General features: G+C 35.4%; 1 protein-coding gene across 1 annotated transcript; it reads right to left on the bottom strand.

The window, feature by feature from the left end:
* Nucleotides 1-3564: 3564 nt before the first annotated feature.
* On the bottom strand, nucleotides 3565-17227 carry LOC149187378 (monooxygenase 2-like). Its single transcript, XM_089409649.1, has 4 exons — nucleotides 17064-17227; nucleotides 16800-16827; nucleotides 4213-4441; nucleotides 3565-3953 (listed from the first exon to the last, which is right to left on the bottom strand). Exons 1-4 carry the CDS (start codon nucleotides 17225-17227, stop codon nucleotides 3565-3567), a joined length of 810 nt encoding a protein of 269 aa, XP_089265775.1.
* Between the last annotated feature and the right edge of the window lie 256 nt (nucleotides 17228-17483).

Raw genomic sequence — 17483 nt, 5'->3', positions numbered from 1 at the left:
TTAGGCTGCGCTGGGCGAATTTGAGTGAAATTCAATTGGGGTTTGCAGAATATTCTTATATCTTGGAGTCATCTAGAAGCTTCCCTTAGTTATCTACTCCTATGAGCTCGAAAATGGATGAGGATTAAGTCAAGGTGCATCATATCCTCTCATACCTTTCTCCATGGAACTAATACTAAGTATGGAAGGCCATTCAGTGCCACCATTAATGAAAAAACCTCCTTCATCCTCCTATAAATTGACCACTCATCTAAGTGATCAGGGGCTGGCTGGATTATGTTGAATTGTGAGGAGATAATGCTGCTATGAGACTTGACTTTGGAGCAAATGATGTGATGCCACAAGCTTGTCTTGCTTTTGATGTGATGTGGATGGGATCCAAGTTGGAGGAATGACTTTGAATCAGACACTGATGGGTGTAATTCCTTCTATCTAATAATGTGTTTGAAACTTTTTCCATATGTTGTGTTCTTTCATAATGCTTATATGTATGAATTGCTTCTGATTCCTTTCATTTATATTCAATGGATCGTATGCTTTGATCGATTTTTGTCTTCTGTTGTGTTTATAGGGTACTTCTCAAGTGGATTAAATATGGGAAGGAGCGACGAAATCGATACAAGGGAGACGAGAGGAAAGTGGAACTACAAGTAGGAATTTTATCCCCTCTTCTTATCTATCGTTTATAGGAAAAGTCTAAAACACTTTAAACTGTTGTTCTAGGCATAACTACTTGTCTAGTGAATTAGTGTTTATCCGTAGATTCTAAATTCTCCAAAACAAAGGGTAAAAGCCTAAGGAATCTAGTGATGCTCGATCTAGATATGGAAAACCCTAGATATTTCTTTGATGGAGCTAGCCAAGGTCTTCCCCCTATATGTGAGGTGGGAGCAATTCTCTATTTATATAACAATAATTACTAACTCATTAGGCATTCTATGGGAAGAGGCTTGAATAATAGAACAAAGTTTATAGCTCTATGAACCCTCCTTATAGTACTTGTTGAAAGAGGGGTTAAAATATGATAGGTGATGAGAGATTCTAAGTTGGTTATAGACTCGACATTAAAAAAATATTTATGGAAACTATTATTCTCAATCTCTTTCTTCAGGACTTGCATGATAATATCCAATGTTTCAAATGGCTTTCCTTTCATCAAATTTTCAGTGAACTTAATATGAAATTCAATGCCCTTTCTAAAGAGGCATTGTTCCTCCCTCGTAATTTTATGGAAATTCACAAGTTTCTTAATGCGGAGGAAACATACTCCATGGTATTTTAGTTCTAACTAACTTCTATGTAATATGTTGCATGATGAACGTTGGATTTTGTTAGTTATTTTGTGTGCTTGTGTAAGACAGGAAAGAAATAAGTCTTATGATAAGAATATATAAATCATAAAACTTAGAAATTTTGTTAATATTTTTCGTGAAGAAATGTTTTCAATATAATTATCTTTTACCAAATTATATATTTACTCTTTATGAATCTAAAAATTATTTAAAATAAAAACAATCATAATAAAAAAAAAAAATCAATTTAATTCTTTTTAAATTATTAAAAAATAAATTAAAATTTTAAATAAATAAAAATTCAATTAAATTTCTTTGAAAATCATAAAAATTAAATCAAATTTCCAAATAAATAGAAAGTCGCTTTAATTTTCCTTATCACCAACTTTTAACAACTTAAACTATTGGAACTTAAGGAGCCAGTAGTATGATGCATTCATTCGAATGGACGGTCGTAGATTTTATGAGACCAGCAACGCATAATGCATGACGCAAGGCATCGACTAACAATGATCATTACTATGCTACTTTTCATGGGAGTAGTATAACTAGGAGGAGGAATTGCCTGGTTTCCGTTGCTGCCCGGAAAAATGTCTGGCTTTGACCGTTGGCAATTCCTCTGCCCTCCCCCACCCTCTGCCCGGTCCGCATTAAATTCATAATTTAATCAGATCAGAGCTGGTCTAACAGAATTCGTGCCGCGGAGAGTTAATGCAGATTCCAATTCGAAATGGAGGAATTTGCAAACCACGGGCTGCTCCCCTAACCAACTCGACTCGGCCCCTGCAACTCACTTAGTCCCAGGCTAGACTCAGCACCTGCAACTCACCAAAAAACTCACTCTCAGGCAATTCCTCCACTTTGCAGCTCACCACCTAGGCGACGTGACCTTCAGGTTCATTCATCTGTTAAGTCATCTGCCCAACATGCTTTTATTTCTTATAGGGACGATGTTGTTGATAACTTTTCATCTTTTCATGAACTGCACAGTTTGCTCAACCTGAAAGTTGTTTTGTTCACTCGGATTGTCTGTTCCACAGTCTTGCATATGTAGGCATGGGGTCTCTTGTCTGATTTCTCTTTGGCTTCTTGAAGTGTATAAAATATTACCCGTCACCTATGGAGTTCATTCTTAAAGCAATTGTTACGGCAGGGTGAAAGGTGTATTTGAGCCAGTTTGCTCCAATAATGGAGACAACAAAGAATTATACCTGAATGTGGTAAAATTTTGCAGTGACATATTAACGATAGAAAGTAACCTAAATCTTCACGTGCTGCAGCTAATAAAATTTTTAGAATTATGAATGCATTTGTAGGTGGACGTCACATTTTTAACTTTCAAATCGTAGCTCTAATTTAAATCTTCTAGATAAGTTTGATCATTGATCCTATCAAGCACGCTGGAATAAAATATGGTAGGCAAGAGATATCCTTTAATAAGAAGCCTCTTTTTTATCAAAATATCAAGCTAATCGTGTTCAGTATGAAATGTATGGTTTCCTTTCAAAAAGTAGTAGATTGGATATTATTGGTTACACAATTGAAAATTTCCATTGGGTATGGGATGCCTCAAAAGTCCAAGGCAGTTTCCATGGTTATCACTTAAAAGACAACATATATTTGGAGCCCTACATATAAATAGCACAATGCTACCTTGACAGGCTTGATTCCTTGAAGCCTTTACATGTAGCTGTGATAAAAAAAGAGGGCTCTTCAACCCTAGATCAATTCTGAAGTTTGCATTCCGAAACATCATTACAATAAGGGCTCAACAAAGCTCTTGTAAAACCTTCTTTATATCCCATGTCAAACTAATACACTGAATTGAAGTTTTCAAACTATTTCAGAAAGTGCCCCAACAAACTGCTATTTTCTCTGAATTGATAGAAATGCTAATAGGCCTCACTGTCTTGAAACATACTCTAGATGCAAAGAGAGATTCTCTAAGCATCATCAATGTCATGGGAACCAATATGACCATTGTCATTATCCTCACCAATGTCGGGTACATTTTTGTCTGTGCCAAGTTTTCCAATCCAAAGCTTGACAAGCACGGGAACAATAACTAACTGAACTGCATGCAGAACATCTTCTAAACTCGTGCCTTCTGGTTTCAAGCCGACCACAAATTGGATAAGAACAAAGGCCAAACCCAGGTTCTTGGCAATGGATATGGATAGAAAACCAGTCCACCAAAAAAATGTTTGCCAAATGCAGCTTGGCAGGTGGCACATTACATCCAAAATCACTCAGTAACAGACCATCATCACCCTCATTCATCCTCTATCTGACTCGGTATGTTAGAACCTCCAAAATAATCACTTGGAACTCTAACTCTTTGGCCATTTTCAGTTTGGCTTTGTTTGCCCACATCAAGTGCCTTTGCTAGCTTCCTAGCAAGTATAATTGAATCCTCTAGTGCACAACATGCTCCTTGTCCAAGATTTGGCGTCATGGGATGCCATGCATCCCCTGCTAGTGCAACACCTCCTAATGTTGACTTTGGACCCACAACAGGCCACAACCATCTGTCCACTAAAGGGGTCCTCACAAAGTTTTCAGCCGGTGTATTCTCAATAGTCTCAACAAGTTCCTTAGGCCAGTTCTGAACAAGTTGAAGAGCTTCCCTCTTCAAAAGATTTGGGTCTGTTATCTTTGGACCTGCCCAATCAAAATCAGGAATTAAAACCTAAAAATAAGCAAACAAAAAATATTGGAACATTTTAATTTTTATTGATTTTACTGAAGGCTCATGACCAAATGTCAATCTTGCGTTGACCATGTAACACGAACCCATTAATTTGTAAAGTCGATTGCACTGAGATAAAGAAGCAATGCTAGAATGTTATCTATCAATGTCCTTCGATTTTCAAGACAAGGGTACTAGATGCAGAGCTTTTGATGAATTTGGGAAACTGACCTAGAGAATGGCTGTTGAAGACAATAAACCAATAGACTTTAGTAGAAGAAAGAGGCACATAGCCAGCACGGATTCCCTTTCCATAGATGTAATGCACTTTTTGCTCGTAAGGTTGTCCACTGGCATAAACTCCCAATCCACGATAAGCACAATGTCCAACATAATGAGGTTCTGAGAAGCCCATCCATTTGGCCACCATTGAGCGGACACCATAACAACCTATAAGAGCCTATACAAATCACACCCAGATTTGCTCTAAGGGACTAAAAGGAAAAGCATTCAACAATGTGAATCTGCAAACAATATCTGACTTATAAAATGTATGTTATAACCCAAATATCATATTTTTGTGAGAAGATGCAAAAGCTCTCAATTTAGAACTGTACCGAATTCTGCAAGGTTGAATCAAAAGCCTTTAATTATGATATCTATCAAGTACTCTGAATACCCTATGTTTATAAGAAGATTATGTTTTTTATTGGAATTTAAGAAATATTTAGAAACTTGCAATTAACAGAATTTTCAGTGCTCTAATCCCCTAAGAAATAGGTAAAGACATGATAAAGGAAGAAAGAAATTAATTTGCATTGATGTCTTAATTACCATAATAGGTTAATAGGACTCTAAAGTAGACAACCACAATGGAAATGTGATAGTGCCAAAGGCAGCTCCTAAATATTCAAATAAAGTAATAGCAAAAATAGAATTAAAATAAGAAGTACCAAGGGGTAGACCTATGAGGTCAACCTAGACAAAGAAAAAGAGACTAACCCTCTGCAAGAAAAGAGACTTTAATCTTACTGAAATCAAAAGTGAAATTAGCACCATCATTAAGGTACTAATGCAGAGCCAGGGAATGTCTTTAGCATAATGCCCTGGGATAAGAGGGTCGAGCTGGGTTATCCTAGGGAAGCTTTTGTAACATCCAAGGCTAATGAATCCCTAGTACAGGCAAGAAACTAATGAATCACAATTGTTTCTTTCAAAATCTAACAATTTCAAATCCCATTGTGGCCGTTGGAATGGTGACTGTATCATGAGGACACCATTACTCCCCCCTAGTTCAATCAATAAATAATCAATTCTCCAAGCGTTGATTAGCAGATACTCCTCCCTCAACTTAATTCCCAGCTTTTGGATTCAATTAAAAGTTTCTTTAGAAGTCATAACTTTCACATGCTCTGAAACAGTTCAGACCTGATACCAGAAGTCTTCAATCTTTCTACTTTGTCGGTTGTCCTGGGATTCTTTATGCATTACTAATTTAAAAGGAAGACATTAAAATTGAAAAGGAAGGCACATGGCCTCATTGCTTTTGACATGTCATTAGTATGGGGCAAACCACAGAAAGAATGGAGCTTGGTTCCCATGACATTGTTGATGCTTAGAGAATCTCTCTTTGCATCTACAGTATGTTTCAAGACAGTGAGGCCTATTAGCATGTCTATCGATTCAGAGAAAATAGCAGTTTGTTGGGCCACCTTCTGAAATAGTTTGAAAACTGCAATTCAGTGTATTAGTTTGACATGGGATATAAAGCAAGTTTTACAAGAGCTTTGTTGAGCCCTTATTGTAATGATGTTTCAGAATGCAAACTTCATAATTGATCTAGGGTTGAAGAGTCCTCTGTTTTCTGTCACAACTACATGTAAAGGCTTCAAGGAATCAAGCTTGTCAAGATAGCATTGTGATGGTTATATATAGGGCTCCAAGTATATGATGTCTTTTAAGTTATAACCATGGAAACCACCTTGGACTTTTGAGGCATCCCATACTCAATGGAACCTTTCAATTGTGTAACTAGTAAGATCCAATCTACTAGTTTTTGAAAGGAAACCATACATTTCATATTGAACACGATTAGCTTTATATTTTGATAAAAAAGAGGCTTCTCATTAAAGGATCTCTCTTGCCTTCCATATTTTATTCCAGTGTGCTTGATAGGATCAATGATCAAACTTATCTGGAAGATTTAAATTAGAGCTACAATTTGAATTTTAAAATTGTGATGTCCACCTGCAAATGCATTCATAATTTTAAAGATTTTATTAGCTGTAGCATGTGAAGATTTAGGTTAATTTCTATTGTTAATCTGTCACTGCAAAATTTTACCACATTCAGGTATATTTCTTTGTTGTCTCCATTATCAGAGTAGACTGGCTCAAATACACCCTGCACCCTGTTGTAACAATTGCTTTAAGAACGGACTCCATAGGTGACGAGTAATATTTTATATACTTCAAGAAGCCAAAGAGAAATCAGAGAAAAAACCCCATGCCTACATATGCAAGACTACGGAACAGACAATCCGAGTGAACAAAACAATTTTCAGGTTGAACAAACTGTGCAGTTCATGAAAAGATGAAAAGTTTTCGACAACATCATTCCTATAAGAAATAAAAGCATGTTGGGAGGATGGCCTTACATATGAATGAACCTGAAGGTCACGTTGCCTAGGTCATGAGCTGCAGAGTGGAGGAATTGCCTGGGAGTGAGTTTTCTGGTGAGATGCAGGCACCGAGTCGAGCCCGGGAGTGAGTGAGCTGTAGGGGCCGAGTCAAGTTGGTTAGGGGAGTAGTCCGTGGTTTGCAAATTCCTCCAATTCGAATTGGAACAAGCATTAACTCTCCATGGCACGAATTCTATTAGGCCAGCTCCGATCTGATCAAATCGGGAATTTAATGTGGATTGGTGGCGTTGGGTGGTGGAGCTCGGGGAGGGTGGCAGAGGGTGGAGGAATTACTAATGGCTGTAGCCAGATGTTTTCCGGGCAGCGACAGAAACCAGGCAATTCCTTTGCCTAGTTAGACTACTCCCTTTTCATGAGGAAAGCAATGATGTAAGGCATGACCAAGAGATGAAGTGACGAGCGTTAGCTTTTCGTAAAAGCCTTTCTGTACGATAAAAATTCGATCTATTACTCCACACCGAACACAAGATAAGATAGGCCGTGTCTATTCACTAGAGGATAACAATGTCTACCGGGCTATGCTGCATTTACTATATGGAGGGTGGTTTACATGGAGGGTTAGGTTCGAGTTATTTTAAAATTATGTATACCATCTATCAACGTAATTGTATAGTTAGTGGATATACGCAATATATAAGATAATTTTGATTTATTGTTATAATATAGGATACAAGTGTGGTGATAATACGTTATTATTGGGTTGATCACTTTTTCTATACATTAAGTAAACTCAACTCATCTATGTCTCAATTTACTAATGAGAAACAAAATCCATTTTGACTAATTATGGAGAGTAATGGCAAGTAATGATGGAATAAAAGTTAGGAAAGGTTCATGGAAACTAACTTACACAACTCACAGGTATGTTTTTGAGTAGTAATTCTTTTGATTTACAATTATTACTAAACTAACTCCTCGGTGGATTGTTATTCTCGTAAATGTCAATTTGTTGAAGAAGAACTCCTCCCCATTCACAAGTTCAATCTCATTTATATAGTAAAATTCAAAGCATTTTTTAAGACTCAAAATGTATTGTGTTGAATTCTCAAATTTGCGGCATAATTTAAGAACCTAATTCTTGACATATATAGTGAATGACACTTACTAATGATAAATATACTTGTCACTTTAGCTTAGAGGTTTTTTCACCACAATTCCTTTAGATTTCTACTAACACATTGAAGGGAATAATGGGAGCCCTAACCTAGTTAAAGAGGCCCTCATTAGATTTTTTTATATTTTCTAAGCTTAGAAACGAATATTATATTGTCCAAGTATCATGACAACATGGATTGTGAATGTATTAATGCTTCGATTAAAAATCTATTCATGCATTTTGACACTCAAACTAGGACCATTGACACCAAGAAACTAAAATGGGTGTTGTTGTATCTAGATAGGATCGCACTAATGTGATTTTTCTACCCTGTACATGGAGCTACGTGAGGCACCTTTCAATCATAACCCTATGACATGCTAGGCATATTTTTGTGAAACATTGTGGTCACCATTTACTCAATAAAGTATTATAATTATTTATGGGCAATCTTAATTTCATCCAAATCTCAATTCTCAAATTAGTCCATTTAACCTTATATTCTCATTTCAATAAGCTTCAATTAAAATTATATTTCCCAACCAACTTCTCTTCATATGTTATCAAAATTGTTTTCCAGCAATCTCAAAAGATATTGAATATTGAGATCAAATTACTCAAAGTGATGAATGCATATGTGTTTTTCTTTGTAGATCTTGTAAATCTTCTCAACCAATGATTACAATATTTCGTACCAAAGTATATTTTCTAAGATAAATTCAAAAATAGATGAGGAGCAATGAGAATGTCATTGTGTTAAAGTGTACCATTTTATGTGCTATGCTTCTAGTACACATGAGTGTTTTCCAATTTTTAGCATTATTTTAATATTGATTAGTGGACCATTTAAATATATAAGATCAACTTTATTGTATTTCTTAATGTCTTATTTAGCTAAAATTGAAAAAAAAACTTGTTAATCACACCACTCCACATAGTTTCAAATATTATTTGTCACACCAGTCCATGTAGTTTCAAGAAATTGGGGGATATTTAAATTTCTCCATGCGAAAGATGTTCTTTGGATCCAACCCCTTGAGAGCAATGTATTTATTCTTTCTACATAATTTATTTATTTTTTAAATACCATTTTAATGCTATGTTTATTTCATAACATATATTTTTTTGGGGGGGAGGGGGGTGAGAGGTAAATATTCATATGTTTTAAAAAAAATAATATATATGTGTTTGTGTGTGTGCATGTGTTTAAATGATAATGATGATTAATATACATTTATATCAAATTGATTTATCATAGTTTAGAAATTCAAGGGATTAGTGATATTTTTTTAGATTTTATTTATGTGCTTGAATAACATTAAGAGAAACATTCCAAGATCACCATAGGTTTGCAAAGTTACAAAGTTAGGAAGGTTGATCATGTAACAAACCTTTGAAATTTTAGAATACATAGGGTATTCTAAGAGAAAGTGTTTTTCATCTTCATCCCTTGTAGTGTCACAAAGGTGATAGACTTTTTCATACCAAAGTGTTTTGGGAATCGATCAACAACCAATTTCATTGTGGAGCTCATGAATTGGTTCCTATTTTAGCAATGTTTATTTTTTCCTTTACACTCATCATAATAGAGATATATTTTTTATCTTCTAGAGTTGGTTTGGTCACGTCCTTATAATATTTTAGTTACATTTTCCCTCTAAGTATTTATCACACCACATTTTCTTCCTGAAGTTTGATTTAATAATTTTTTTAGTATTATCTCTATTTTGCAAAATGACCAATTCATTTATTCCCCATTTTTTTAGCTGATATCAAGAATAATTTTTCCTTTCGCTAAAGGTGGTTTTAGCTGGAATTTAAAGAAATTTTAGGAAGCCTCTTGTCTTCCATGTTGGTTAACATATTCTTATACATTAGGTACCTGGTCATAGTTATGGTCTTAGTGGGGGGAGGCTTCCTTCTATGACCGAGATAGGATAAGGTGCATTTCCTTTAATTTTAAGATTATCTGCCATAAAGTTATTTTGGATATTCTCGATATTTCATGATGACTCTATAGAAATACTCAATCTAAAAAATTCACTTCCATATAAAATAGCATGAATAACAAAAGTGTCAAAGAGGAGCTCTTTTATTATCCCAAAACCAATGTTTCATTGATTAACAATTATTTTCTTTCCCACAATAATCTTTCCACTCTTGATTTTAACTTTTAGAAATACTCAATCTCAAAAATCCACATCCATATAAAATAGTATGAGTAACAAGATTTTCAAAGAGGAGCTCTTTTATGATCCCAAATCCCAAGTTTCATTGCTTAACAATTATTTTCTAGCCCATAATAATCTTTCCACTCCTAATTTAATCTTTTCTTAATGTTGTAATTCCAGTTGAGCCTATGATGAGAATTGAGTCTAAGATATTTGTATGAAGGAACTTCCTCCAAGTTGTTTTTGTGATACACAAAAGTATCATAGGTGATAATTTTGTATTTAACTATCACGACTTTTGTTTTTTCAACATCAGTAGTAATACCCATATTGGATTAGAAATCCTTGATGATTGTCAGACTCTTAAAAGAATCATAGGGACTCCTTGCCATAAGAACAATATCATTAGAATAAAGAATATGAATGATAATATACCAACAAGCGTTGGGCCAATGCAAACTACTTCTTCCAAATAATCTTCTAACTTGCCAATGTACATGTCAAGAAGGTTAGGAAACAAGGGACAACTTTGCTTCACTCCAATATTTTAATTAATTTCTTCTAACCAGCCCTTGCTGTTTCTAAATTTGGAAATAATGTTCTCATATAATCTTTCTACAACAACCCTAAACTTAAGGGCTACTTTAATCGCTTCCATACTATCCCAAAGGTTTCTCTTCAGTATAATGTCAAAATCTTTTGTAAAGTAAATGAAACAACATAAGGGATAAATTTTATTTTTGAAAAGCTCCACCATGATGATCTCCCAAATGTAACAAGGTGGTACATAGTTGAATGGTATCTCTTAAAATCAACATAACCTTTAGCTCTTTGTCCTTGATATTTTAGCCATAGGCTAATAGATTCATAGTAAAGTTTGGTATACTTTTTTTAGTAAAATTTATCTTTCTTCTTTTCATGGTTGATATGGGAATGGGTTTTACAATTTCCTTAATACTGGGTTGTAAAATGCACATTTCTTCTTTGAATAAAGTATTTCTTAAAAAAAATTGAATACTTATCAATACATAAAATCCATTTTTTTTCCTTTTTCATTTTTTACATTTGGTAAGTTTTTCCTACTTTGGTGAACCGTTTTGAAAACTAAATTGTTATTCCTCTATGTAAAAAATAGGTATTAGAAATTATACTTGTTTTCAAAGTGTTAAGAGGTACTAAAACATTTATCGCAATTTTTCATTTCAGAAATTCATCGACATCATTTATATGGATATGAAATATGACCTTAAAATCACTTTTCAAGATAGCTGGAGTAAGGTGACACCATTTTTGCACCAACCGTAATGGTGTTTCCTTGAGAGAATCACTCATGGGAGCTTAAAGAAACCTAAGACCATTGACATTGTAAGGTGATCCCAACATTAAGCATAGATCAATGTAATGTCCTTTCCTTTCTTCTAGGATGCAGTTACTTTCTTTATTTCCTTCCACAATTGTCAAACAAACATAGGTATCTCATTTAAGAATTTTATATTTTTCTCTCTCGATCATTATGGTGGGGGGTTTTGGGTAAGAATACGAGGAATTTCCTACTTTGGATAGATAGGGTACTATATTCTTCCCTTAATTGATTGGTCTTGGGAGAATCTAAAATGCACTCAAAAGTAAAATTGTTTTATGGGGATAAAAATATCATAATAAAAAATAGTGATATTGGCTTAAGATGAATACTAGTTGTACACTCAACAATTTAAAATCAAACATTTCTTACTTCCCCGTGCATCGATGTGCAGTGTAGGGGAAAGAGTAATGGTACCCTCTGAGAAAAATCACATATTCAAAGCCCTCAACATGCACTTGAATGGATACATGTAATGCATGGAAATATATCAAATAGTTTAAGAACTGCAAATCCTAAAGTTAATTTAACTAAGTTACATTCTTTAATGGTCTTGTGTAGTGTAAGGTAATTGGTTAAGTCAAGGTGGATCAATCAAACAATAGTTAATTTGTATTTTTTTGATGATTAAAAACATTAGGACAAGACATAGTTGAGACTCCTTAGGGACTAATAGTGGAAAATATTGGACAATTGGCTTATGTCATATTATCGACCAAATAACCAAAAAACACAAAAAATACATAATCAATAATAGAATGCTCAAATCAAGTGAAACAGTGAATGGATAAGAATTATCTTCAAGAGGGGAAAATCCCTTTATAATATATCAAATGCACAACATAAGGTGATTAATCCAATTCTCTCCTTGATGTATATTTAGAATATAAAGAGGGATATAATGTAGTAATAAAAAGCTAGCATAACTATGATTAATGTAAAACAATACATGAGGGTTATGGTTAGGCATTTTATGTACCCCTCCACTTCAAACTAGCATTTCCCTCGTGTTGATTAGTTGAGGAAGCCTAGTATGTAGAATGTGTCTTACGATGTCACGTTTTCTATTGATAGGGTCTTCAACATAATTACATGCTCCACAATTTCTCTACTTTATAGTTTCTTGATATGTTTTTCAATATTTGTTTTAGGTTCTAGTATGATTTTTCATCCTTGTCTAGTTTTGGTAAAATAATCTAAAATAATATCTTGTCATTGATTATCTACTTTAAGTAAGAAACATGAAATATTGGATGTACATGTGAATATGATGACAACGCCGCTTTGTAACCTATACTGCTAGTCCTCCACAACAACTTATAAGGCCCATAATACAAGGGTTCTAATTTATTAACCTTTTTTCTTTCTAGGGGGGCATATATTAGTATGATTATGGTACAAATACCTAATCCCCATATTAAAGTGCCTTTCACTATGACGTTGATCTACTTGTTGTTTCATTCTATTTTATTCTAATACCAAGTTGTCATTCAATAATTAGGGAACCTCTTCTTAGTCTTTGATGTGATACTTCATTCTGTGAAACTCGAGTTTCCCTTTTAATGGTGATGTGTTAGATGGAGGATGATACCCATAGAGTACCATAAATCGGTACATTTTAGATTATGGAAGGAGGTGTTGCACTACCTTTCTAGAAAATGCATAGAGAGATCACTCTGTAAACCTATGGCATGTTGAAATTAGTGATAAAATTGATTCATTTATTTGTGCCTTAATTCAAGGAGTCAAAGTCGAGTTCCTTTTTCTTCAAGGTCGAGTTCCTAAAATTTAGGAGTTTCCATAAAAATTAGGAGTGCATGAGGGAGTTACTTGACGTGTTTAAGTTGAAGGTCGAGTTTTGATCTTATAGTGTGAGTTAAATTGGGAACTGAAACTTATGTGGATTTAGCCTCCTAAATTTTAGGAGGATCCAATTAACTAGTTCTGTTGACTTCTGTTAACTAGAAAATATCTAGTTCACTTCCTTAATTAGAAAACTCACTAATTTTAACCATTTTAATTTCATTTAAAAGGAGTAACAAAGGCACAAGTTCAATCATTGTTTTTGTGAGCATGAGTTGGTGAGACCAAGCAATACAAAGCACAAGTTTGTGCATGGAGCTTGTGAGAGAAGGTGTGCCAAGAGAAGCTTGTGAGAAAGTTGGTAGAGGGTAGTAGATATCAATAGCCATTCAAGGGTTTCAAGATGAGATCATGCAAGAAGGAAAAGTGTGTCTTTCAAATTGAAACAGTTGTATTTTGGTAAGAGATTAATTGCTCAGTTTTTCTATCAAGAAAATTCTGATCAAGCAAGGGGTTTTTCCAGTTGGGTTCCGTGTAAAAAAAATTGCGTCTTGAATTGTGTGACTCTCTTTTATTTATATTCCTAATTTCACTGCAAATTGAAGCGAGAAATTATTTTCTTGTAAGAAAATAAAGTGTTTTTCAGATTGTTCTTATCAGTAGATAATAATTTCGTCAATATTTTACATGGTATCACAGCTTGTATCAGAATATAGATTGCACATCAAAAGAGAAAAGTCTTCATAGAGAAGGGACATATTACCTCAGAGAGCCACAACCACTATAGGAGTTTATTCAAGAGAAGAAGGATATGAAATATAGGTCTTTTTTGTGCCTTGAGGTAGACCAAGTTTAGGGAAAAGCTAACAGATGCTTGAGGGCTTTTCTATGTAGGTTTTCAAGTGCTAAATATCTTAAGAAATATGCAGCAATTATGTGCGAGGATTGGAAGGAGGCCAAGTTCTTGAGGCTAAGTTTTTGAAGGGCCATTAGGTGTTAAAAAAAGTTGGAACTATGGTCGAATTACCATAGAAGGAGGAGAAAGATATGGCTTGATTAGAAGAGAGGATAACATAGCTCTACAATGAATCTGAGGCCAAGTTGAAGGGTTGTAGCAACTTCTACACACGGTCCTAACTAGGGCCAAGATCCCAAAAGAATAGTGCATGGGCCAAGGGCTTCAAAAAACTGGAAGAAAGAGTCTTTAAGAGGTATATATGTAATTCTAAGTTTATTTATTTTCCAAGGTGTAGTCCAGGTTCGACAATGTTTGACATCTTAAGAGCATTGAGGAGGGTTGCTAGTAGGTGTCAAAAGTATACTTAAGTGGAAATCTACTAAGGACTATTAGGTCTATTAAGAGACTCAATTTTAGAGGCCCTAAGTACAGTTCCTGTGAAGGACTACAAGATTGTTCGTGGGAAATTTTTTATAAATATCTTAGGGGAAGTAGGATGGCTTACTACAGGTTGAGAATGGATCACTATCTAGAGGGAGCATCGAAATTCATAGCTTGGAAAGGGAGGATCACGATAGTGCTGGAAGATAATGGGTTGGAAGAGTATATCAAGCAGTCGATAGCACCACCTCAAGACCCCCAACAACTATCCTATCATAATAAGAATGATATCAAGGCAAAGAGGATTATTCTAGAACGGATCAAAAATCACATAATGCCTCATATCCATGAGAAGAAGACAACGTATGAGATGTACGATTCAATATTGAAGGTGTATTAGAGTACCAATTGCTCTTAAGGAGAATTTGAGGAGTATCTATATGAGCAATGATGATCCCTTCGTCCCATATTTTTCAAGTTTTAGTTAGGTACGAGATGAACTAGGTGGGGTGGGTGAAGTTGTATCTAATCATGATCTTATGAGTTTTACCTTACTTGGACTTCACAAGTTGTGGAAAGGGTTCCAGGAAGTTGTTGTTGGGAGAGAGAACTTTCCAAATTGGGAAAGGTTTCAGAATAAATACATACAGGAATAGATATGAATAGGAACCATAGAAGGGGGATAATTTATGATAGAGGATGAGGAGAACTATGCCCTGAAAAGAAAGAGTAGCAAAGCCATGGGCAAGAATAGCCAAGGAGATGCTGTGTCTAGACAGAAGGGAAAGAAGAAGGATATAATCAAGATCAAGTTCTTTCATTTCCATGAGTTTGGACACTATGCTTCTAAGTGTCTTGGTAAGAAGAAGGAGTCTAGAAGGATCATGAAACTACATCAACAGAGGTAGATAACCTTTTTCCCAGTTCAAGAAGGATTTCTTGTTGATAGCTTGCATGGCAAGCTCATCAGATAGAAATATGTGGTATATTGATTCATGAGCTTCCTTCCACATGATCGGGAAAATGAAGAGTTTCAACCACATGAAAGAGAAAGACATGTAGGTTAGGACTGAGTTAGGAGATAATGGTTAGTATGCAACTAGAGGACTTGGTACTGTCAGCTTTAAGAGGGAGTAAGGTAATTCCCTTCATCTCATATATGTTCTTTATGTTCGAGGATTGAGGCAAACTATTTTTTCTGTAGCTACCCTTGAGGACAAGGGATATGATCTCATATTTAGTAGAGGTAATGTGTACCTCCAACACTTATCTTCTCAATGTAAGAAGAAGATAGGTGTGAGCATGAAGAATCTCTAAAACTTGTAGATAGAGACAGGTGCAACTTGTAGCAGCAAGGAAGGTAGTGCATAGAGTAGAGAAGTGATGGTTAAGCAAGAGTAGGATAAAGATATCAAGATGGAGCCTCAACCAATATTTCAGTCTCAGCCTAAGCTACTTGGCAGTTAGGTTGACCAAAAAGATGATCATGTTGAGGACCATAGCCCAGGGTGACTAGAGGCAACTACTTAGTCAGAGACTTCCATTATAGGGAGAGTTTGATCCAAGTAGGAAGAGGATTTGTTTAAGGGAGATCATAAGATATTTGTGTCTCCCAACATCAAGAAGAATCCACAAAGATACATAGGCTACATGGAATTTATGACTAAAGTTGTGGACTCGTAGAGAATGGTGGGAAAGAATAAGTCTTCAAAGAAGGTTCCACAGAAGAAAGCAGGGAAGTCTTCTAGTTCAGAGGGAGTAGCTGTAGTGGTAGTTAAATTGTTATAGTTGAAGATAGATCCAAGTGGACGAGTTTCTTCCAGGAACACCTTGCTAAGAGGGAGTCTTGAAATTAGGGAGAAATGTGGTTCCTTGATTTGTGCATTATTGAAGGAGTCAAAGTCGAGTTCCTTTTTGTGCATGGTCGAGTTCCTAAAATTTAAGAGTTTCCCTAAAAAATTAGAGGTACACGAGGTAGTTAACCTATTTGTTGAATTTGAATGTCAAGTATTGATATTCTAGTGTGATTTAAATTGGGTACTGAAATATTAAGTGGAGTTAGACTCCTTAATTATAGGATGATCCGATTAACTATTTCTATTGACCTTTGTTAAATAGAAAAGCTCCAGTTCAATTTGTTGAGAAATGGAAAAAATAAATTCTAGTTTAAATTTGTCGTTGAATTTAAACTGAGAAATAAAATTGAATTTTATTCTCATAGCAACTTGTAAATAGTTTTTTTTCTAAGTAATACTATTTTATTGAAAGGAAGCAAAGTAAAAATACATCGAGGCTCTGGCCTCTGCGGTGCAGAACAGAGTTATATCAAAATTCTCAAAAAAACTAACCTCGGCTGCCCAACGAGGGGAAACCAGCCTGAGTGAGTCTCATAACTTAACTTAAAATGCCCACACAGGGGTCCTGATTCAAAATAACTATAAAACATTCTAGACAATTTGACAATGAACAGAAGAAAAAACCTCAGACAGCTTGGTCATGAAACTGCCAATGAATGACAAGGTGACAATTGGCAAGTGGATCAAAGGTCTGGCCAGACCCCTTGGAATTCCTCAAGGGCGGGCTCTTCAATAATGTGACGTGCGTATTAATACCAGTCATCATCTTCTGTAGACGTGCCACACGGTATGCCACTAGTTGCTTGTATGCCTGCTGAGTAGCTCGCGGCTGCATGTTTTCCTGACGTGTCGTCCTGAATTCTTTCAACCGCCTTCATGCCACCTTCTCGAATTGTAGTATCATGCTTGCTTCCAGACATCTCCACTTCCTACCGAACACTGTTTACCCTGCTATCTGTTGCTTGCCTGGTTCATGCTCATCCCTATTTCTCTTAAGAGCCTTCTACTGATCGCTGTTGGTCCTTTTCTTTGGTTCACTGAAATGGGTCTGAGCTCCCTGCTCAGTTTGCGGACTCATTTCCTCAGTGAAGGTAATAGAGACTGTGGCTATGATAATTGGATGAGGCAGAGTACTCTGGAAGCGAAATTGAGTTGAATGGTAAGAGGGGTGAGGGG

This window comes from Pinus tabuliformis, chromosome 3_1 (genome assembly GCF_031772625.1).
Source record: "Pinus tabuliformis cultivar Carrire ecotype Pingquan chromosome 3_1, CPIR1, whole genome shotgun sequence".
NCBI classification, from domain to species: domain Eukaryota; kingdom Viridiplantae; phylum Streptophyta; class Pinopsida; order Pinales; family Pinaceae; genus Pinus; species Pinus tabuliformis.
Note: the sequence above shows the minus strand (reverse complement) of the source record. Positions and strands in the feature narration are given on the sequence as shown.

Bases quoted from the DNA above. Each gene is read 5' to 3' on its own strand.
- LOC149187378 (XM_089409649.1), bottom strand. From the start codon at position 17,227: ATGTCTGGAAGCAAGCATGATACTACAATTCGAGAAGGTGGCATGAAG. The intron at 16,828-17,063 runs GTATTAATACGC...AGACTCACTCAG, and splicing joins TCTACAGAAGATGATGACTG to GCTGGTTTCCCCTCGTTGGG. The intron at 3,954-4,212 runs GTCAGTTTCCCA...TTGATTGGGCAG, and splicing joins CTTCAACAGCCATTCTCTAG to GTCCAAAGATAACAGACCCA.